Source organism: Cimex lectularius, unplaced genomic scaffold, assembly GCF_000648675.2.
Source record: "Cimex lectularius strain Harlan isolate CLEC.00 unplaced genomic scaffold, Clec_2.1 scaffold102, whole genome shotgun sequence".
In the NCBI taxonomy this organism is placed as follows: Eukaryota; Metazoa; Arthropoda; class Insecta; order Hemiptera; family Cimicidae; genus Cimex; species Cimex lectularius.
The window spans coordinates 1,285,981-1,309,556 of NW_019394228.1; the positions used below are offsets into that span (position 1 = coordinate 1,285,981).

A 23,576-nucleotide genomic window follows, 5' to 3' on the forward strand; every position below is an offset into this window, starting at 1 on the left:
TTTTATATAATTTAAAATTATAATATTTCGAAATAAAAGCTCACCGTGAAAAAGCCGTCTCGTCCGCCAGTTGCAGCCTGAATCGTCCTTGGGAATGGCGGGAAACGGCCGGCGACTCAAGGATCTTTCAGTGCAAATAAAAAATATTACATTACTCAAAATCCTTTCTAAAAATAATAGCTCAAAAAGTTAAGGAATATTTAATAATTAATTATTTATTTTTAAAATGAAATAATTATTCAACCTGAGAATCGTCAGCCTATCAGATCACTGCCAGCTTAACAATGTATGTCCTAAAAGCGGAAAATTATGATTTAATTTTTAAAGAATCAGGCGTAATTTAAAAAACTTATTTAAAATATTCGGTTTATATTATTTTTAAACATTTACCAATGTTTAAATTAATTTGTGAGAGAATTGTATGATTAATTATGTGTAGGTGGGGGTGATGAAAAGTAATATTCCCGCCATTCGCTCTCTTTCTCTCCTGGCGGCCATCGATTCAACATCGCATTTTCGTCCTCAAAAAAGGTATTTTTAATTTTTGACATTTATTAGTTTAAAAAAGTCTCGGTCGTTGTTTGTTTTCAATGAATTACATTGAAAATAGTCAATTGAACAGTTTTCAGTTATTATATAATTCGGATATTGATTTATTTTGGGATAAGGATAAAAACCTTTTCGGCTACTGGCTCAAACGGTTAAGATGTTAAAATTTCATTTAAACCCACAATAAAGGTATTTTTTCTTTATTTATAAAGAGAAATTTGTTCGTCTTTATAGTTTTAATATAATCCCAATTAATTATTCTTTTTATCTAAGGTTTTTGGTTGAGGTGAAAAATTAGTGTCACGAGCGGGATGCGAACCGACGACCTTCGGTTCAAAACGCCGCTACTCTAACCACTTGAGCTACTGTGACTAATTTTTCATCTCAACCAAAAACCTTAAATAAAAATAATAATTAATTGGAATAATTAATCAATTATGACCCACTAAGCAAATATGGAATTACTTGTCATACAATTTCATATAGGCTGATATTCTATTCGCAGCAAACTCAAGTGCCATTTAGTTATATCTAAGATAGCTTGAAGATCAAGTCAGCTTTTAATCATCAATTAATTATATCTAGATGGAATCATTCAAATTACACGTCTCAAAGTTTATAAATCAATTAAGTAAAAATTGGGATAATATCGAAATTTTTAGAATCGTCTATCCCTTTTCAAGGTTGACCTGACGAATACCTGGCCAGCCGGAAAAAAAAACGAAAAAAAAAACAGCATGGCGGATGACAGGCCGTCAAAAAAATCTTACAGATAATTAGAACGTATTGCAGCTAAATTAAAAAATAAAATAAATAAATAAATAAATAAACGTTGGAAAATGTTAAAAAATAATAGAAACCGAATATTGTTGCCCTCAGTTCCTCAATTTTCTGAGGTTTTTTTTTTACCAACTCTATTAGATCATGTTCCTCTGCAACAATGACTGCATTCCATACTTCTTCCTTTAATCAACTTGGCAGGTCGTTTTACATCCAAAAAGAAAAAGAAAAATGGTTTCCTTTTTTTCTAGGTTGTTCCTGTACATTTTCAAAAAACAGAGCTTTACGAACTTAATCTTTTGTCCTATCAACCAGCAGGATGTTTTTTATCGAACCAGACAATGAACATTTTTTCGGTTTTTCTCGTTTATTTCTAAAAGATTATTTTATTTCTTCTATTGTTCTATTGGTTATTGGTTAATAAAAAACAAATTCCATTCACGGTAAAAACAAAAATTACTTAACATTTATTAAAATTATTTGTATGGAGATTCTGTAAAGGATTTGTACAATAAATCATAATCTTCCCTTTTTGTAAATGTCTGTTACATTTAGTAACAATACATAATAATACAATAGTACAATTTTTTGTGTGATCAGATAAAAAACTGGTCATGGAAATTGTATGTCATTTATTGTAGGCTATATATATTTCTCTCATTTTCATTTCTAGGTGGTGGTGTGCCATTTTGTATATTTTCCTACATTTTCCAAAAGTGCTATTTAAACAGTGCGTTAAGTTGTTCCGTGACTGTTGAACAGTGTAGGTAGCTGATTCATCGAAGCTGTTTAAGGCGAGGATTGTTGCCTTCAGAGGGTAAATATTATTTATATAACAACTATTTTTTATAAATACCTTGTCTTCTATTCTCAAATTGTAATGGAATTTTTTCTTTCCCAGGAGGGATTTACAAATGGTAAATCAACTTTCTCTGCTGGCAGTCAGGTTAGTGAGCATGTTAGTATTAATATTTTATTGTTTCCCTAAAAGCTAATATAATTATTATCTTCTACATAACATTTGCGTGTAAACTACATTTATATTATTGTAGGCTTATACATTTCTGTTTTCTATTTCCAATGGTGTTGAGGCATTTATACATTTTTTTTTTTTCATTTTTCAAAAGTGCTATTTAAACAGTGCGTTAAGTTCCTCCGCGAGTGTAGAACAGTGTGTAGTTAGCTGATTCATCGAAGGTGTTTTACTTCAAGGATTGTTGCCTTCAGAGGGTAAATGTTATTTATATAACATTTTTTTATAAATACCTAGTCTTCTATTCTCAAATTTTAATAGAATTTTTTCTTTTCCCAGGAGGGACTTACAAATGGTAAATCAACTCTCTCTGCTGGCAGTCAGGTAAGTGAGCATGTTATTATTAATATTTTATTATTGCACCAGCAGCTAATATAATTATGTTTTTATTTATCTTTTGCATGTAAACTACATTTAATTTATTGTAGGCTTTATGTATTTCTGATTTCTTTTTCCAGGGATGTTGAGCCATTTTTACATTTTTTTTTCCAGTTTTGCACATTTATCATTTCTATTTCGAACTTTTTGTTAGCCATTTAATAGTATATCAATTAACCGACAGCAAGAAAAAATGATCAAGCAGTGACACAAATTCAGTGTTTTAAGCAAAAAAGCTGACAAGAAGTCAATAGAGTTTCAAAATAAACTGCCAAATCATGAAAATTATCTTTAGGTTTTGGTCATTTCATGGCACATAAATTAACAATTGGCTTGCTAATATAATTGAAAATTCAATTTTTAACTGGTTAAAAAATCTATACCAGCAACATGTCAATAATGTTTCTAAAGATAAAGAAATAGTAAATAAGTATTAAAAAAAGAAACAGGGAATAGCTGCTAACAAAACTTTTGTAACATTTTTTTTTTCTTTAACTTTCGTGTTTATAATGTAAAACTAGTTCAATCAAATCTTCAGAGCAAAGGCTTTATTCGTAATATTTTAATCGTGTTTTGCCTAGTCCCATTGGTTTTTGTCCGACCTGTTAGTACATTCTGTGATATTTTTAGTTTTAACAAAAGTTATAAAAGGGATACAACTAGTATAACACCAGCCACATACCGCTAAGTTAAATAGATAAAAAAATGTTTAATTACAATGACTTTGTTTCATTAACAATGACTGATATTTTTATATGCACAGCTTGTTGAAATAGTGATTTAAAACTAAATTAAAAATATCATGTAGTAATAAAAAAGATTTTAAAAAATTAAGTAAAACATCTTGGTTTTGTAATTTATTTATATACAGCTTAAATCGACAGATTCAATCTGTGAAGTTTCTTCTTTCTTATCAGAATCTTTAAATTTGGTATCGTTAGAATCTTCGTACTTGATCGCTTCAAATCTAGACCAGCTGCCTGGTTCTTTTTTCCTCAATTGAATTTCTACTTTCGCTGGTGACATTGTTACCTTGCTATTTTCTATATCTATTATCTGAAAATTAAGAAAATAATTTAATAACGATCATTTTGAAACGTTTTGTAAGTATTGTTTGACTTACCCCACTGAGCTCCATGTCTTTTTCAAAGCTACCACTCTGTTCAGGGAAGAACAGGGAGAATTTAATCCTAATGGGATTCATTTCAAATGTAGAATTATCAGGATCAGCTTTCTTTCCAAAAATTGTAAAATAGACAAATTTTTCTGTCTGGTGCCAATCTGTCCGACACTTGATGTCACCAGCTTTTAGCTGTCAAGTAAAATATTATTATTATTATTATTTTTTTTTTTAAGAACAGAAATACCTTTTTTTGTGTCCAAACATGATCCCCGGTTTTACAGCCAACTTGGGAAAGGAACGTTTCAAAATCAGTTGTCTTCTTCATGCAGCATGTCCAATATTTAAGCCCTTCGTGGAATATTGGCACACCTGAATGATATGTGCATGTAGTCTCATTCGTATGCGGCCCTTCATAAACCTAAAATTAAAAGAGTATAATTCGATCAGTGATAAAGATATTAGAAAAATTACCGTTTTACAAGAATTGTTTTTGCAAGTGGTCCCAATCTGAAGAACATTGTCATCGACTTGTACACTGCTTTGCTTCTCACATGTTAACAAGGATAATTGTTTAATCAGCGAATCTGTAACAGTTGGTTTAATCTGCACCTGTAATGTACACATTGTATTTTTTGTATATCAATTGTTTATTAAACTAGTTGATTTCATTGAGGAAAAATTAAATAAAACAAACCAATGGCGTGTCTAAAGGTGGCCGTGGTAATCTTTGCGCCATTATTGGTTTAACTTCAATAACTTCTTGTTCTATAACGGCATTCTGTGGTTTCTCAGGTTCGGGTGGTTTCACGTTCGAATGATAAGATAAGCAGCAGCCCTATTGCAATTAAAACATGACAGACAAAACTCAGAAGTAAAAAAATCCTTGACTATTACCTTTATATTGAGAAATTCTGTAAAATCAGTACATTTTTTCTTGCAACAAGACCATCCTTTGTAAGCATCATGGAAAACTGGAACTCCACTGTGGTATCTGCAAGAATCTGCAAATTACAAGTAATAATTGTTTTGTTTTACTATTATATAATATTATTATTTAATTTAGTACAGTATAATCTCAATAAATATGGTACAAATGACATTTGCAAGCACTGAGTTATTGACATTTTTATATTTGCAATTTAAATAGTAATTGAATGATCCCCCCCCCACATAAAAAAATTCAAGATACATTTGTTGTGCATTCTAAGTGACTATGCATACCACGATGTTTTCTTATATTTTGACCTCAACAGTTTAACTTATGATTTTTCCTTCTCGAAGGTGGGAAAATAGGTCATCTATTTCTTAATTTTCAATTCGTGTCTGTCTAATGAGGTGTTGTTTTTATTTTTATTTTTATTATGAAAGTTTGTCATTATATTGGTTACTGCTGCCCTAATAAGATGACCTATTATCTCACCTTCAAGAAGGAAAAGTCATAAGTCATACCATGAATAAAAGTGGTAGAAATGTTAAATGATGGAGTGAGTGTGGTGTTCAATCCTCTTTTAAAAAGATAGTTCCTACTCACAGTAAGTTGTTTTGCAATGATCCGGATTTCGAGCTCTTTAGCTCATCATCAGGTTGAAGGGCTTCTACAACCTGACCATGAGCTAAAGAGCTCGAAATCCAGATCGTTGCAAAACAACTTACTGTGAGTAGGAACTATCTTTTTAAAGAAGGATTGAACAAAAGTGTGTATGCAAATGTTCAGCTTTGATAACTTGAATGTGTTCACATTTGAATCCAAAATGTGGAACTCTTTCAGCCTTACTTCAATAATATTGGTGCATTATAGTCTGTGAGTTGAACACATATTGAACCAAGAGATTTCTTCTGTCTGCTGGGTGATGAACCTGTTATTTGGCCATTTCAATCTGTCTACTGTCTATGTTCGCAGGGTTGGTTTCTCAGAACTGTTTTGGTGAAGGCTCACTGAAGATTGCAAGAAGAAAAAAAAGAGATGGAGGGAGGAAAGAATGAGAAAAGAGAGAAAGACAGATCATTGAACATGGCATGAAACAAGAGAGATAAACAGAGATCACTGATGTAAAAATGTGCCATAAATAAACAAATTCAGCGAAAATGGACATACCAAAACCACAAATGGCCATATTACACATTGAACTTATCAACACACACTATTCATTGAAGTTGAAATAAAGCAAGAAAGAGAAAATGAGTCGGAGGAAAGAGAGATAAAAAGATATCACTGAAGATGGCAAAATGTGCCATAAAAGACCAATATGCACCCCAAAATCAATAACTACTAAATATGTAATTAAATGTTTACATGCTGAATTGATTGACACAGAGAAGTACTGAACATGAGACAAATATGAAACAAATTTGAGTGACATGTAAACTGTGTGAGCTGATGGACTACACAACACACTTCAATTGTTAAACCAGGCTAGACAAACTCTAACCATAGATTAATATAATCAATATATCAAAACCAAATCGTTATGATTTGGCATGCTGATACTAAAACACAATCACTAAAGTAAAATAAGCAGTCGCAGGCATCTCAACTGGCTAAGAATAATGGCTGGACCCCATATGACTGCACTGGGCCCATGCCACCGGTGATGGTGAATGAGGACCCCACTTGTTCGTACTGTGATGGACAACACACTCAGTAGTTCAGTAGCTTCAAAGCTATAATGTTCGAAGTATACTTCGTTTCATTGAGAAAAAGTTTTAAGAAGTTTTTAAAAATAGTGAATTAGGGATGAAATGATCAAGAATTCCTCTTGCTTTTGAGGAAGATGTTAATTGGCAAAGAAATCATCACAGAAGGAGAAGAATGTGGGTTCATGACGCATGGAAAAAGATGTGTTGAAGGGGAATTTTACTCGCTCCTTTCACATCTAAAGTGCGATGAGACGAAGTTTTATACAAAATTATAAATTTTTTTATATAAAATTGTACTAAGAATATATAAAGACAACATAGAATAGATAGGTAAATGAAACATTAATAAAAAAGTAAAAAATAAATTCTTCACTGGAGCTCACACAATCTGTGTCTGTTAAAAACTAAACCAAACTAGTTGTGCAAGGTGCGGTGTATAGGTGCAGAGAGATGAGGATTAGCCAACTCTCTTCCCTTGTCTTAATCGCTCTCCATGTGATGCTAGACAGAGCCTAGCATTAAGTCCTATACTATTGACAAAATCTTTTGGGCAAAGGTCTGCATGTAAAAATAGGCTGTCAGTGTTCATGTATAAATTTCTTGCGTTCAGCATTATTGTCAAGATGAGCAAACGGTTTCATAAATAGAGGAAAAAAGTTAATAGTAACTTTAAACTTGTTCAGAAGTTACAGTAGAAGGGATGATCTGATAATTCAAACTTGTTATTACCATAATAGTTTTAGTGTTTCTTGCACGACAACCTGAAAATATTTTTATGGAAAAACGTGCTCATTTAACAGATATTTAGGGATGTAAAAGAACCACGAGGTTTCTTTTATCCTGGGCTCTGATCCAGGGGGGAATGTAAAAGAAGTTTTTAAACGTTGAAATTCACCTTCTTTGTTCTCCTTGGGGTCGAAAGTCATCCCGCACCCGCTATTATAGCACAAAAGATTCTGTGCCGACATCTCTTCGGTATAAAGGGAGAATCTTCCAAAAGAAGTAGACGGCCTCGATGCGAGCGAATGGTCTAGAACGTCCCTGCTTACAGTTTACAGCAGAAACAGCGCTCAAAACTTCAAATCCGACTCGGACTCCAAAGACGTCTATAAACTATTCAGATTGGTGTTTGGATATCAGTTCCTCTTTTTCTTATTTTTCACTTTAATAAACAGTTCCACTTAAAGAAAATTATCGTTTTATTTATCGTTAAAAAAAATTTAAGATAAATTTTAATCAGAACCTTCCCCGGCATGAACCTCGTTTAAAAATTACTTCTAGAAAAGAGGTTACACGAAGGTTGCCGCTTTACAACCTTAACGTGCTTGTTAGTTGTTTCCCGACTCGTGACAATTTATAAAACAACTTTGCAGAAGAGTCGGATGTAGGAAAGCAGTGATTCTTGGTTTTATTTTTCCCGCGATGCCGAGTGCGTGCGAGATCGTGGAGGACATCGAGGACCTCCTCGCCTCCCAGGACATCGACGTAGGCAGGGATTTCGCCAGGGACGGCGTGACGTACAGGGCAAAGAAGAAGAAGAAAATCCGAATTGACGCAAAATTGGAAGAAGAACCGAAAGAATTCAAAGCACCAAAGAGTGTAATTCCAGGCACACAGACTGTCTTCATGAAGACCTGGGGCTGCACACATAACAGCTCTGACAGCGAGTACATGGCAGGTCTTCTCTCCGCCTATGGTTATACATTAACAGGTAAATTATCATATAGGTATCACATTCAGTTGTTACTGCCAAGCTTTCGTCTTATTTTAAGGTCATCATCGGGGTAAAACAATCTTAAATATGTCTACAGATTGACATATAAGTATTGTAAGTATTTTACAGCCAATCTCAAATTGACTTAAAGACCAACTCAGTCCTAACATTGCCAAGGACTGTAACCTGTTAACCTGTGTTACAGTCTTTGTTATTGTTAGGACTGAATCAGTCTTTATACATATTTAAGATTGTTTTGCCCTGATGATGACGTTAAAATTTGAAGAAAGCATGGCAGTAACTACCAAATTCACTTTTCTCTTCAAGACCTTGATCTAGAGTGTTCATGAGGAAAAAGTGATCAATACTTCTAAAGGTACTCTTACATCTGACACTTTTGTCTGGAAATATGTCAAGTGTCAGACAAAAAATTGCTTCGGCTGTTTACTAACAGATAGAAATTACTAGAAATTTATATTATAGATGTATATACGACAGTTCTCAAAGTGCGAAACTTGAAATAAATACACAACCCGTTTACATACAACATATATTTTTGTTTAGTATTTAGTGACTGTTAATTAATGATTATTTGGAAGTCGTGAGACGCAAGACCGCATCTCTCGATCTTAAATAATTACATATTTTTGTGTATTCTTGTGGCCTATATACTTGTGCCTATCTTTCATTCTGCATACAGTTGATTTTATCTTGACATGATAAAAGCATCAAAACGTAAAATTTCGCTCTGTGTAATTATTTTAAAATTGAAAAGGAAGAAAAAAACGACAAAATCGGTGCCCACAATCAATCAACGTCTGAGCTCATTATTGAGGGCGCAGCTCAGTTTCTGAACTTTTTAAGAACGAAACCTGCTAATTCTAAAAATCTTGCTTGTAAAATTGTTCCCTTTATATAAAAGCAAAATCCCAAATTCAAAAACATATTAGTATAACAGAACTACTTGCTGTAACTTTGCAATTTTTAGCATCTGGTATGTAGGTACCTAATATTAAATAAAAAATGTATTTTATTTATTTATTTATTTTTTTTTTTTTTAGATTTACACCCCTTTTTTGTCACTCATGTTGATACGATGATTATTGCAATGGTAGAAAAGTAGATGAATGACCAACTTTTGCAACTTGTGTCGAACAAAATTGCAACTAACCAGTGTTTGTGTCTATTGGTATTAAAGTGTCGACACAAGCTGCTAGTGGTTGAAATATATATATGATATAAATTCTTCACTGTTTACACCAGCCACAATTTCAGTCTGACATAAATATCACGAAATAACTGTCAGATGTAATCATACCTTTACATTGAAAAATATGTTTTTGTTATGTGCATTTTTTCCATATTTTACAAAACAATTCAATACAGCTTTAATTAGATGTATGCTTTTAGCCTGTACTTATTATTCAGGAGTTAATTGATGGCTTAAGCCACAAAATTTTGTTGATTTGTGTTTCTTGTGATGGGTTATAAAGTTGTAACTCAACTACGGTCAATTTGAAAAAAGTATAGTGTTCTGAAAAATGTCAAAGCCATTCTACTTAAGACAATTTAAGACATCGGGACTGTTCCTCCCCGACTAGGATCACTTTACCTGTAGGCATTTGGAATGAGTGTAAGATTTAATGAGTTTTAAAATCGATTCTAAATGGGGCTTCTTAACTAAGTTAGTTTAGGTCAATGGGAAAAGTTAAAACAATTTAATGCATCGGGACTATTCCAGGTCTAGCCATATCGAAAGTTGCAAACTAGAAGAACCATCATGAGTCATTTGTACTGTGTAGGAGGGAATTAGATGGAGATAAGGCCAAATAAATTCTTCCTGATTGTATTAGAAAAGGCTTTTATGCAATATGTTAAATGTCTGCAATGTCTCGTGTGGGTTATTTGTGAAAAAAACTTGAATTTGGTCATCAGCATTGTTAATGGTTAATGGATGATCAGAGCGCTTTGAGTCGTCTAATTGAAAATTTCCAATTCTGAACAGAGCAAGCCACTTATAAACAGTGCTTTCAACATCATCTCCATACACATCACAAATTTTCCCATCCTATTTTCCTGTTTTCCCTTTCCAGTAATAAAAACCCATTAAATGACGAAAATGCACTATGTTTCCTCCATTACCTCCTATCCTTTTTCAGAGTGTGTAAACAATAATGAATACATAAACATTGAAACTAATAAAAAACTTTATTGAAAAATACTAATTATTTTATAAGTCTATTTATGCTTAGTGGTTTAATTGACCAAATTACTAATTCCAATTATGTTTACTACTTATGGTAATTATATTTATATACTTATTTTACAAGCCAACAAGTTCCAAATCATTGCTACATATAGCAGACTAGATGTTAAATTGAAATATTTAAATGTCAGGATTTTTGAGGAAATTATTTCAAGCTTTTAACAGCCCTGACCTTATGCTTTTCATATTCCATTGTTCATATTTTTAAAAAGCTAAAAGTTCAAAACTAAAGAAAAGGTCTCTTTTCACATTCATTATTGTGGATTGAAAACGATAGCTTATATATGAGAAGGCTACAGAATTTTTTTAATAAAAAACTGTCTTGTTTTTACTTATGTTTAGATATGTGAAAAGTATAAATCTAATTAAAACTTAGAATACAATATTTTATTCCCCCAAAGCACAGTTCTGTTTCAATCTAAGATAGCATCTACTTTAGAAGAAATCCAATGTTGATCAGTTGTAACTTGTAGATAATAAATACGATGCTGATGTTTGGGTATTAAACAGCTGTACAGTCAAAAATCCTGCCGAGGATCACTTCAGGTAAGTTTGTCTTCTTGGATATACAATGTTTTGTATATTTTATGTTTTATTTATTTTATTCGTAGAAATGAAATCCAATCTGGCCAAAAGCTTGGTAAATGTGTTGTCGTCGCTGGCTGTGTATCGCAAGGAGCCCCGAAGTCAGATTTCCTTAAAGGGCTGAGTATAATAGGTGTACAGCAGATAGACCGGGTAGTCGAAGTTGTCGAAGAATCTCTCAAGGGTATAAATCATTCATTCTTCAATTGATTTCTTTTAAAATTGATTTTTATGTGTAGGAACTTTTCAGGAAACTCTGTGAGGTTGTTAGGCCAGAAAAGGTCTTTTGGTAAAAAATTAGGAGGTGCTTCTTTATCTCTTCCAAAAGTGAGGCGGAACCCACTGATTGAGATAATTGCCATTAATACCGGTTGTTTAAACCAGTGTACGTACTGCAAGACGAAACACGCGAGGGGTGATCTAGGGAGTTATCCAGTCGGTATGTGTATTTATTTTATTATAGAGATTATCAATTTGGTAATTTTACATCATTTCAGAGGAAATCGTGGAAAGAGCTAGGGAAGCTTTTTCAGAAGGGGTTGTAGAAATTTGGCTTACATCAGAAGACACGGGTGCTTACGGGCGTGACATTGGCACTTCACTGCCAGAACTTTTGGACGCCCTTGTGCCTGTAATTCCTGAAGGGTGTATGCTAAGGATTGGAATGACGAACCCCCCTTACATACTTGAACATCTAGAGGTCTTAAAATTTATAGATAATTTTTTACTTGTTTTTATTTATGATTTTATTTATTAAAGGCTATATCAAGAATATTAAATCATAAAAGGGTATATAGCTTCTTGCATGTACCCGTGCAGTCAGGAAGTGATGCTGTTTTATCTGATATGAAAAGAGAATATTCAAGGAATGATTTTGAAAAAGTTGTCAATTATCTTAAAGAAAGGTATTCCTTTCTAGACTATTTGTAATAAATTTGAAATAATATAAATGTATTTATCAGAGTACCCGGAATGACAATAGCTACCGACATAATATGTGGTTTTCCTACTGAAACTGAAGAAGATTTTAAAGAGACTATGACATTGTGTGAAAAATATAAATTCCCATCTTTATTTATTAATCAGTTTTTCCCTCGTCCTGGAACGCCTGCAGCAAAAATGCAGAAAATACCTGCACAAGAGGTAATTCAAAAAATTTTTATGCTTATATGTTAAAACCAAAATTGTAATTATAGGTTAAAAAAAGGACAAAGGAACTGACAGAGCTATTTCATTCTTACGAGCCTTATACCAATCTGGTGGGGAATGAGTATGATGTACTTGTTACTGAAGAAGCCCATGACCATAAACATTATGTTGGTCATAACAAATCATATCAACAGGTAAGAAAATAAACAAATTGCAAAAAGAAAGTAATATAATTTTTTTTCCCAATAGATTCTTGTTCCCAAAGATGAAGCGTTGATGGGCAAACAAGTAAGGGTAAAAATCACCTCAGCAACAAAATATAGCATGCACGGTGAAGTTCACACCGTTCGAGATGTACAGATTAAAAAACAGGATGGCAACAATGAAAAGAAAAGCATATTTTACACTTTGTCTATTGTTTTATTGCTAATACTAGCAAGATTTATATGGATGTTTGTGTAAATAAATATTTTACTGTTTATGTTTATTATTTTGCATATATAATATAATTTCTGCATACGTGGTACTTTTGTCCAGTGTTTGAGTTCTTTGAATAACCATTTTTTTCAACACCGTCTTCTCCATACTCTCTGGTGTGCCTAACTGTGGTTCCTATCTCACGGGTGAAAGGGCTGCCCCTTTGACCATTACGCCTGTACAATAACTTTCTTATACAGTCAAATCTTGATAATTCTGGGATAATACAATCGCTAATATGAAATATTTTTTGTAACAGGGACAAAAAGAGCATTTTATAAAACAAAATGGAACCACTTCCTCTCTTTATAATTCAAGCTTTCTCCATGTATAGTTTAATTCCTTGTAGGTTTAAAGTGTTTTAATCTTCTCTTTGTATGTATGTTTGGGTTTTTTTCTGTCTGTTGTAGGTGTTTTTGGAAAAAAAATCTATTTGTAAGTATATCACGTTAGAAAGCAGGGGAGCTGGATTTGAACCTGAGAATAATAATTTATTTATTTATTTATTAGCAGGAATGCTGCATTATTTTTTTTAAATATTTTATTTAAGATTTAATTTAAGGATGCTTAATTTGAATTAATATAATTAATTTAGATTATAATTGATCATATCCCCATTCTTTAGGGCTATTTTGGTTCTCAATATGCAAGCCCAGTAGGACAAAGACTAAATTATTTGCAGGAATACTGCATTTTTAAAATATTTTTTTCAAGATTTTTCTCATAAAAACTAGTTTAATTTAAATTATTTTAATTAATGCAATTAGTTTAGATTATGATTTAACAAATCCCCATACTTTAGAACTATTTTGGTTGTCAATGTGTAAGCCCAGTAGACCAAAATTTATTAGCAGGAATACTGCAATTTTTTTTAAAGACTTCTTAAAACTTAATTTGAATTATTTTAATTAATATAATAAGTTTAGATTGTGATGTATCATATACAAGTTGCAAGCCCAGTAAGCCAAAGATTAATTTATTAGCAGGAATACTGCATTGTTTTTTAAATATATGTTTTAAGATTTTTCTCTTAAAAACTAGCTTAATTTGAATTATTTTAATTAATATAATTAGTTTAGATTATGATTGATCTATCTTAGTAGAGCTATTTTGGTTCTCAATATGTAAGCCCAGTAGGACAAAGACTAATTTATTTGCAGGAATACTGCATTGAGTTTTTTTTAAATATTTGTACTAAGGTTTTTCTCTTAAATACTATCTTAATTAATTCGAATTATTTTAATTAATATAATGAGTTTTTTAATGGTTTATCATATTTCCAATTCCCCCTACTTTAGGGCTCTTTTGGTGCTCAATATGCAAGCCCAAAAGACCAAATTTAATTTATTATAGCAGGAATACTGCATTGGTTTTTATGAAAAATATTTGCTTTAAGATATTTCTCTTAAAAACTATTATTTTAATAATTCTAATTTAGATTAAATAATTTATCCTTAAGGGATATTTGGACTGACCCTTGTGTGTGTTGTCCTTAAGGACACCTTTAGAAGGAAGGTTTCTTTTGAATCACACCAAAGCATGATGTTTATGTTCGATTTGTTATGGGACTTCTGGAATTCGTTGTTGAGCCTTTTTTCGTCCGGGAAGAAGTCCCTTTCGAACCGGCTTAGCGTCTACATAAAGTCCACAAAAGGTGACAAGCTGCCAGTCGAGCTTGACCCGAAATGGGATATAAAAGAAGTGAAGGAAATCGTGGCACCCAAGCTGGGACTACCGCCGGACAACGTTGAATTCATCCTAGCTGGTAAACTTCTTGACGATTCGACAATAATCGAGGTAAAAACAAATCCGAAATTGATTAATTTTAATAATTTGCTCAAGAAATATGCAAAGGTGTTATTCGGTTCAATGAACGCTGACTAGCTTTCATATTTTATTTCCAAAGGAATGTGATTTGGGAGAGCAAAGCATCCTCCACATGGTTGTCAGTAAGCGGGACAGTAATAAATCAAGGCCGTTGAATCAAACCCTCGCAGCCTTGGAAGAGGAAAATCCAGGGAGGGATAGCCCGACGAGGGAGTTAGGTGAAAAAGTCCATTTTTACGTGTTTTGCAGTCAGTGTGGGCCGAAAGGCGAGAGGCCGCATGAAGGGAAACTGCGTGTCAGATGTGCAACATGCGGGAGCGGGGCCATCACTGTAGATTCAGACCCTGCATCTTGGAGCGATGTCCTCGAACCAAAGAGGATTTCTGGCCATTGTGAAGAAGAAAATTGCCCTGTGAGAATAATACGTTTTATAATTTTGTTTTCTTAAACCGTTTGATTATAATACTCTTGACAGGCTGGTGCAGTCGCTTGGGCAGAATTTTATTTTAAATGTGCCGAGCACACTACCACAAATGAAAAAGAAGAAGCATCATCTCTCCACTTGATACGCCCTAATTCAATGGAAGTTCCATGTCTTGCTTGTACAGAAATTGTGTATGTTTTATTTAAAGTTATAACTTTTTTTTTAATATTTGAAAAACCCTTAACCTCTTCGGGACTTATTTATGGATGCTAAAATGCGTTCCCCTGCCTGTAGCCTCAGCTACTACAAGACCCCCTTTTGGTCATGTCATCAAATTTTGAATCTCTCACCCCTTTTATGTTGCACCAATTCCATTCAAAATTTTGCAGTACATGACTCAGATATTATACTTTACTTTGGAAGTAAGTAAATGTAAGGAAAAAAACAAAGTTATATTTAATTGAAAATTATTTCACTCAAAAGGTCATCATTATGCATTTTAAAACATAATACAGAAATAATATATAGTATTTATTTATTTAGCTCCACACATACATATGTTCATACAAACACACGAAGTATAGAGTTGAAAAAAGTACATATATAAAATACATAATAAGGTCAACAAAAATAAATTTTGGAAATAACTATGAATGTAAATCATGTAAAACTAAAACTGAGGCAACTTGGCAGGCAAAAGGCGAAACATCAGAAAAACAAGAGTGTAGATGGTAGAGAAGGACAGGGGCGATAGGTAGATGAAAGGACATTCCCAATGAGAATAGTTATTGTGGCTAAATGATTTTCCAGTAAAAGGAATGTGTAGCAGTTTCACAAAACTTGAGTGAGAGGCCAGATTGTAAAACAGAAGTGGGAGAAAAGAGTGGTTCGTTGATTATGAAGATGGGAAAGGAACGGTATGGGTGTCCAGCTAGGGCTCCTAAAAGTATTTAAAAAAAAAAAATTGTCAGGGCTTGGGAAGCATACAAGCCTAAACGAGATGTTTCGTCACTAGTCCCGGAAAGGTTAAAGGGGTTGGGTAAACATGACCCTTGGTGATTGTAGCACCTGCATCTTAGAAAATAACAAGAAAATAAAAAGTGTGGAGATTACTAGAGTAAGAATTAAAAATAAGTTTAGATGAGTGAAAGTTGAAAAACAAGCCTGAGATATCGAAACTATAAAAAGGTAAAATATGAGAAATGTAATAAACTAAATGAAAAAAGCAACCATTAAAGACTATAAATCAAATCAGTAGGGGCAACAGAGGCAATAGCAGTGTTGATATGACATTACTGTATGAGTGCTGGGTTAAAATCTCTGCATCTTTGAATTCGAACCAACAAGGGCTTTTCCAAAAATACCCTGAAGGTCTATATGACCACCTCTGCATATACGTAGTCTTGTCAAATAAATAATTAAAACAATATTAGAGGTAGACACATGAACACTTACATTTGTGCCAAAGTCCATGAGATTGTCCAGCATGTAGAGAAAGGTTGGTAGATGTGGCCCACTTAATTGGCAGTTGCCGTTCCTTGGCTCCTTATAGAGAGTGCTGCATAGGACCACCCCCTCCGATATAAGAAATGTGTTTGAGCATGAAAGCGAGTATTTTAATACTCTGTTCTGATTCAGTGCTGATTTTTTTGTGCTCCCTTGTGAGCGTTGAGAGTGAATGTATTTATTTGAATGAATATGTAATGTGAGAGGACCAATGGCGAAATATTGAGTACACAATTGACCAACAATTAGGTTAGCTATATAGGTGTAAAGAGTGATAGAGGAGTATTGAGTACTTCACCAACTTAGCTGAGTGAATGGTATGTAAATAGGAAAGAATTTAAGAGTGAATGAGAATAAGAATGGCCTAGCGGTTGAGATCCCAACATTGGTGGTAGGATAGATAAGACCAAGGTTTGACCTCGGTCTGCCAACACCCCGTGTGAGTGATTCTCGAGGCCGATAATTATTGTACTGTTATTATTTTATATTATAAAAAAGCTGAAATTACTGGCGGGCTGCAAGAAGTGATAAGTTGGCTCCACACACGCACGCCTGCATGCACTTCTGAGCATATATAAATCAATGTTCAGTAATGTAAGAAATATTGTGCTTATACATATGCAAGGGCCTACAAAAATGTACTCAAACATTTCTAAATTTAAAATTATTTTTTTCCGCATCATAGGGAGGGCATAACGTCCATCTACCCATTGGGTATCATAGAGGAGGGGTCAGAACCACTTAACAATAATTTTTTCAAATTATTCTCAAATCTCTAAGGGCTTTGCTGGAATTCGATGCCAGAACTACTAGCAGAGTTATGCACCCTAACAACTAAGACTACTCGCACTGATGTAACAAACACATAAAAAAGAAAAACATTTCCATAATTAAAATTAGATTTATTCCATCTAATCATTTGCAGTCAACAAAATATAGCTAATTACATTCTTGAATAATGATTGGAAAAGTTACCTACTCCAGATTTTACAAATAAAAGCCAATAAAGAAACATTTTTCTTTTAAGAGCGTCATTGATCAGATGTAGTCTGAAGGAGCAAGGTCTGGTGGTTGAGGTTAAAGCTGTTTTTCCATTTTGGTTTTAATAATTGGCCATTGTAGTTTTTATTAATTATTTTAGATCTCCTGTGTTGGTGTTTCCTTGCAGTGTGGGCCACTGTACCTGCATACCATGTTTTTTAAGGTACTGCTTGTCTCGATTATCTGAGAGAAAGTTTGTACTAGATAAAACAATTGGGTACACTCTGCCTTGTCCGACTGGCTGTAAGGACTCCCTTATTGCTGCCACTCAGCACTTTTTACTTATGAAAACGACTCCACAACTTGTAAGTTAAATTTAATTTTAAATTAGCCTTTAAACATTTGTTGTTTTGTTTATTTTTAAATAGTACGCGCAGTATCAAAGGTTTGGTGTGGAAGATTATGTCCTTCAAAATGGGGGTGTTTTATGCCCTCAGCCAAACTGTGGGAATGGCATATTCCCTGATCCTACTTGTGATTCTGTCAAGTGCAGTTCGTGCGGGTTCGTCTTCTGTAAAAAATGTCTTCAAGGAAATCACACGGGTGACTGTGATGAAGTACCTTCCACTCTGTCACTAATAGAAGGAGATTCATCTTACAAAATAGACCCATTAAAAGCCTCCCAAGTAAGATTATTTTCAAAACCATTTTATTTTTTTATTAAATACTTTTTTTTTAAGGCAAGATGGGATGAAGCGACAAAACTTACAATCCGGGTCAAAACGAAGCCCTGTCCAAAATGCAGAACTGCCACAGAAAGATCAGGTTATTTTTTTTAAAATAAATGATTTAGCTTAGAATGTATAATTTTAATACATTATTTGTAGGCGGTTGCATGCATATGGTCTGCTCAAGGTGCGATTTTGAATGGTGCTGGGTCTGCCAGATTGGATGGACCAGGGATTGCATGGGGAGCCATTGGTTTGGTTAAATATTGGCAATCAATTTAAGGCTTTCGATTTAATTAAAAATCTAATCACTATTTTGAAGGACAGTAGCCAAAATGACAGAAAAGAAAAAATCGGATGTCTTTCCAATTGGTTTTCCAGTCTGAAATGTATATTCGGTCTCGACTTTTAACATTTTTGCTATAAGCAGTAAGTTTTCAAATTTTTAAACTCACAATTGTAATTAATTTTTGTATATTGTCTGAATTTGAACTGTTTGAATTAGCATATATGTTATTTCAGAAATTACATTATAAATATAACAAAATTAATTAATAAAAAAAGTGAGGATAGATAGGTCAAAATGATTGGAAAAGACCTCACTACAGGTTCATGACCTCCCAGGCCACATGAAAACATTTCTCAATTAAATATTTTAGCTTGATCATCTCTGATCTGCCTTTTCGTACTCGTTTTGCCTGTCTGACATCCATCAAATTATGCTTTGTGTTTTGACAATTGTGTCTTTCTTTATATCTTTTTTGTAGTTTACTAACTTATAAAAGTGATATAGCTGACATAATAACACACTGAAGATTGCAAAATGAAAAAACAAGACCAGGATGATAGGCAGCAATGAAGCTATTGATAAAATAAACCTGCGGGGTAATAAACCAAGTTTTATCATCCACTGGACATTTATTTGCCATTCTCTGAGTAAGTTAACAATAAATTGCAGTTTATTACTTTAAATTTTGAAACCGTATAATTATTAATGCCATCGTCAATTAAACGGAAGTTAAAGATGTTTGAGGGGGTGTTGGTGGCTTGGTTAAGGGTCCCAGGTTTGAATCCAGCAACCCTTAATTTGAACCCTAACTTATAATTTGGCCCCCTCTCCATTAAAAAAAAGTGTATTTATGATTTTGTCAGAATTAACAAACACTGTCGGAAATGTATTACAAGAATTTGCTGAGAACTTAATTGTTTAAACAATCCTCTAATCTTCCTTCTTATTTCAATGTGGTATTATTTACTTCTTGCAATTTATGAACTTTTGAATTATTAATTTTTAGTTTAAATAAGCTAAATTTATTTATTTATTTGTAATTTATTTAAAAAAAGTTTTATTTTTAACGATATAGGACAAAATAAGGACTGATTGACAAATAAATTATAAAATAGTATAAAATCACAAATATTTTGGCCTTTATTTATAAAAATTTATTATTTTTTTAATATAAAAATGATAGAACAAATATTTTTACATACGTTTAATTTGTTTTATTTTCTCACATTGTGCAAAATCATATGTATTAATATTATGTACAAAAAATTACAATATAATTGTACTTTCAATTAAAGTCTGAGATCATGTTGACTTATTTGTGTAAATGTAAAGATTTTACAACTGATTGTTCTTTATAAATTTGTTACCTTCAGAATTTTTTCCGCTGTATTTTTTCGTCCATTTCCCATATGTTCCTTCAAAAGATTTAAGATTATGAAAACCATTTCAAATTTGCAGTTATATAATTTACCTTACCTTTTGACGTTAGAGTGGATTTTGGTAAAGGCGTGTATTTTCGTTTTAACTGTGGTGAAACCATTCCTTGATCAGGCTGAAAATAATAATAATAATTTCTATATGTATACAATATAATTTTGTACTATTTTACCTGTGGATGTGCAATGTTCATATATCTACCTCTAATGATCCCTTCAGATCTTTCATCTTTGTTTACTAATCTGGAATCTAAGAAACTAAGATTTGGCATATGGTAAAGAGTGTAATGCCTGAAAGAATTAAAAAAATAATAATAATAATTTCAGTTTAAAGTCAATCCTTTTTAAAAAGAACGGTTTAAAGTTGTACCGGTATCGCTGGTAATCATCATCATCCTTATCATTGTGTGAAACTGGGCTTGGGCATGCGGGATTTCCGAGTAAACTTAAATGCCTCAAAGTTGTCAGATTTTCTTTAACTTTTACAAGGAAACTTTGTAAATCTGTCAACTGAAAAATAAATTAATAAATGGAAACTAAACTAATGGCCCTTTGTTCATTACCTGATTATTGTTAATGGATAAAGTGTGGAGTGTAGGTAAAGGTGGAAACTCGATATCGTCCCCGAGCTGATTGTTATCGAGGACAAGAACTTCAAGATTGAGAAATTCTGACAAGCCAGTGAGACTTCTGAGAGAATTGTAACTGATGTCAAGACTAAAAGCCTTTTGTCCGTACATCCTCTGTAGGGTGATTGGTATCTTCTCTGCTCCTTGGCTGACATAATTTAACTAAAAAAATTGGAACTTGTCATTAAAAATCAGTGAATTCATTTCCTATTAAAACTTGATACCCAGCCCACATAAAAAGAGTATCAATTTCACATTTTAGATTAACAACAGTACAAGTTTTTCATTAGTAGTGAGGATAACGGATCAGTTCAAAAAACCAGAGTACCTTCGCTCTACAATATTATCACACCTATTGATTTCTATCACTACTGCTGTAAAAACACTGACGAAAGACAGAGAAATTTAAATTACTGTCTCCTATTGCAAAGACTGTTCCAACACCACCATTATTTTTTGAAGCTATTAATGTATGCAAAGGTAGCGTTTATGAATTTTTTCTTTAATTTGAAAAAAAATTCTTGTTCTGATATGATTTTTATTTCGGATTGAGCAGTTCAAAACATGTTTGCTGCTGGCTGAGGGTGGGGACAACCAGGTTGGAGTTAAGAAGGATAAATTCTTGTAAGAAAAAGGATTAATGGAAATAAAAAGGTTTTCTTTTGTCAAAATTAATTAAATCCATTTTGGATAACAATCTACAATGAGTTGAAAATATTTGCCGATCAGGGGATGAAAAAATTTTGCATCTTGAAGACTTTTGAGAAAATCTAAAGGGAGTTCACCACTTTCTGCTAATAAACTTTGAACAGGGCTGGAAGGGAAAAGCTTTCATAGTGATCCAAAACCCCTGTCAATTATACTTAACATTCTGTCGCTAGCAGTTACATGCATTTTCTCCACAATCCATTTTCGAACGAACCAGCTTTCTTTACTGATTCTAGTCATTGGTCCTGTCCCCCCCCCAGGAAATTGAGCTTACTTTTTCAAAATATTTATGGATTGAGCGCATTTTGTTTTTACCAATTTGATGTGCTTTGTCCGATTGGGACACCTGTCAAAAATCAAACCAGTTAGTTATTCATTATTGATGGGCAACAAATGTATGAACCTTGGTCTCCGCTTAGCAAAAAAGAACTAGAGCTTTTAGTGTGAACTTGAAACAAGAATTTTCCAGCCTTAATTTATTAGTTTCTTTTATAGCTGTAGGCACACACTGGTGTCTTTTTCCCTGCCAGAAAATCACCAAATCATCTGCATATAGCATTCACTCTTAACATTTTTATAATTAAAGCATTTTTGCATTAATATATATTTTAATTACTGTTGAATCAATTAATTGAATGTTAAAATATTGTACAGAGTGAGAACCCAATACACAAACTACTTTTTTGACTAATGATTTTTTTTCACTCTAACCCTCTCTGTTAATTATGTATGACTTAAATAATAAATCATTAGTATTAATTACCTATATTTTCTGAAATGACAAACATTTCAATGAAATAATGAATTTTAGTCTGATTTGTTTTAATGATATTTATATCCAATCTTTTTTCTGTTAATAGAATTTTAAAAAAAATATATTGCTTATAAATATTAGTTTTATATAAAAGTAATGTGTTAGTTGTACTTTTATAAATTAAAGAAATGAGCAAATCCAATTAAAAAATCAAAAAACATTAAATTATTATTTAATCCATTGTTACATTAATATATATTTTAATAACTTACAAATCTGTAAATTGATTGTGAAAATATTGTGAAGGGTAATGACCTATTCAGAAACTACTTTTATGTCTAATGATTTTTTTTCACCCACGTTTATCAGGCGAATTTGTTAATTATGTATAATGATTTAAATAATACATAATTAGTATTAGTTACATATATATTCTGAAATGATAACAACAGAAAATTTGCAATGAAAACAGAATTTTAGTTAAGTCTATGATATATCCAATCTTTTTTCCATTAAAGAATTTTGTTAAATTTTGTTTAAATGTATATTTCATATAAATATTAGTTTTGTATGAAAGTATTATGTTACTCATACTTTTGTAAAAAATGAGTAAATCAAATTTTAAAATAAATAAATATTACATTCATTTATGATTTTTATATTTAATGCATTATTATGCATATTTTAATAACTGATGAATCAATAAATTGAATGACAAAATGTAAAACTAATGATTTTTTTGTTACTAAAAAATTTTGGAAAATACTTTTTTTATGTTGTTTGCTTTTATAGTATGTATTTTCGTTTATAATATTTTACTTGAATAAGCAGGGCAAAAAAAAAAAAAAATCATTTAGTGATAGATTAAAATTTCACTGACAATTTATTATATCATTAAATATTTTTTCCAGTGTTTTGGAGAATTTTCTTTCAAACCATCATAAATAAATATTTTTTAATTGAAACTCGAATTTCTGATCTCATTTAATTTAATTTATATTAAAATAAGCATGTTGTAATTAATATAATGATAAAAAAATATCTAGTTTGAAATAAACAAAATACGAGTGTCTTTTTTTAGGATGTATTATGTAATTAGATAATAGATATTTAGATAATTAGTTACCCGTTAAAATAATATTAAAGAAAGCTGATTCTTAAGAAAATATTTTTATAAATAATGAGTTTTTCTGTAGAGTTTAATTTTACTCTTTTTTTTAATATTTAATGTTTTATTATTATTACTAGCTATTAAAAATCAATATAAAATTCATTATTAAAAGATTATATGAGATGAAAAATTTAACTAAAATTTGCTTTTTTAATAAAATTTTCATTATTTATAAATGCCCAAATACACGTGAGAGTATGCTTTTAACTTTAAAGTAATATAGTGGTTCAATAATGAGCTTATATTTTTTTTAAATTATGTAACATATTTCTTACACAACCATCCTTGAAATTTATTATAGACATGCTTCAAAACGTCAAGAAGTTTGCCTCTTTTTTCTAGGAAAATTTGAAATTTCGAGCGATGGGTCAGCGCGACGGCTGCTTCTGCAAAGTGCAAAGCGACGAACGGCAGCCTCTGCAGCTATCCAAT

The 23,576-nt window shown here is 32.1% G+C and overlaps 4 protein-coding genes across 4 annotated transcripts; 2 read left to right on the forward strand and 2 right to left on the reverse strand.

Moving 5' to 3' along the window:
* Nucleotides 1–3,570: 3,570 nt before the first annotated feature.
* Nucleotides 3,571–7,755, reverse strand: LOC106665550 (cysteine and histidine-rich domain-containing protein). The gene is made up of 7 exons (XM_014392039.2): nt 7,396–7,755; nt 4,758–4,864; nt 4,558–4,698; nt 4,335–4,472; nt 4,108–4,281; nt 3,864–4,052; nt 3,571–3,796 (listed from the first exon to the last, which is right to left on the reverse strand). Exons 1-7 carry the CDS (start codon nt 7,466–7,468, stop codon nt 3,602–3,604), a joined length of 1,017 nt encoding a protein of 338 aa, XP_014247525.1. The 5' UTR covers nt 7,469–7,755; the 3' UTR covers nt 3,571–3,601.
* On the forward strand, nt 7,749–12,701 carry LOC106665549 (threonylcarbamoyladenosine tRNA methylthiotransferase). Its single transcript, XM_014392038.1, has 9 exons — nt 7,749–8,211; nt 10,954–11,026; nt 11,092–11,249; nt 11,316–11,504; nt 11,563–11,765; nt 11,825–11,970; nt 12,028–12,208; nt 12,262–12,408; nt 12,464–12,701. The coding sequence occupies exons 1-9, from the start codon at nt 7,923–7,925 to the stop codon at nt 12,674–12,676; spliced, it is 1,599 nt and encodes a 532-aa protein (XP_014247524.1). The 5' UTR covers nt 7,749–7,922; the 3' UTR covers nt 12,677–12,701.
* Nucleotides 12,702–14,210: 1,509 nt separating this feature from the next.
* On the forward strand, nt 14,211–19,565 carry LOC106665512 (E3 ubiquitin-protein ligase parkin). The gene is made up of 7 exons (XM_014391969.2): nt 14,211–14,488; nt 14,598–14,930; nt 14,994–15,133; nt 17,590–17,794; nt 17,858–18,115; nt 18,170–18,254; nt 18,317–19,565. The coding sequence occupies exons 1-7, from the start codon at nt 14,231–14,233 to the stop codon at nt 18,418–18,420; spliced, it is 1,383 nt and encodes a 460-aa protein (XP_014247455.1). The 5' UTR covers nt 14,211–14,230; the 3' UTR covers nt 18,421–19,565.
* Nucleotides 19,566–19,648: 83 nt separating this feature from the next.
* Nucleotides 19,649–23,571, reverse strand: LOC106665513 (leucine-rich melanocyte differentiation-associated protein-like). Its single transcript, XM_014391970.2, has 6 exons — nt 23,420–23,571; nt 20,446–20,673; nt 20,253–20,392; nt 20,056–20,173; nt 19,923–19,998; nt 19,649–19,861 (listed from the first exon to the last, which is right to left on the reverse strand). The coding sequence occupies exons 1-6, from the start codon at nt 23,447–23,449 to the stop codon at nt 19,782–19,784; spliced, it is 672 nt and encodes a 223-aa protein (XP_014247456.1). The 5' UTR covers nt 23,450–23,571; the 3' UTR covers nt 19,649–19,781.
* Between the last annotated feature and the right edge of the window lie 5 nt (nt 23,572–23,576).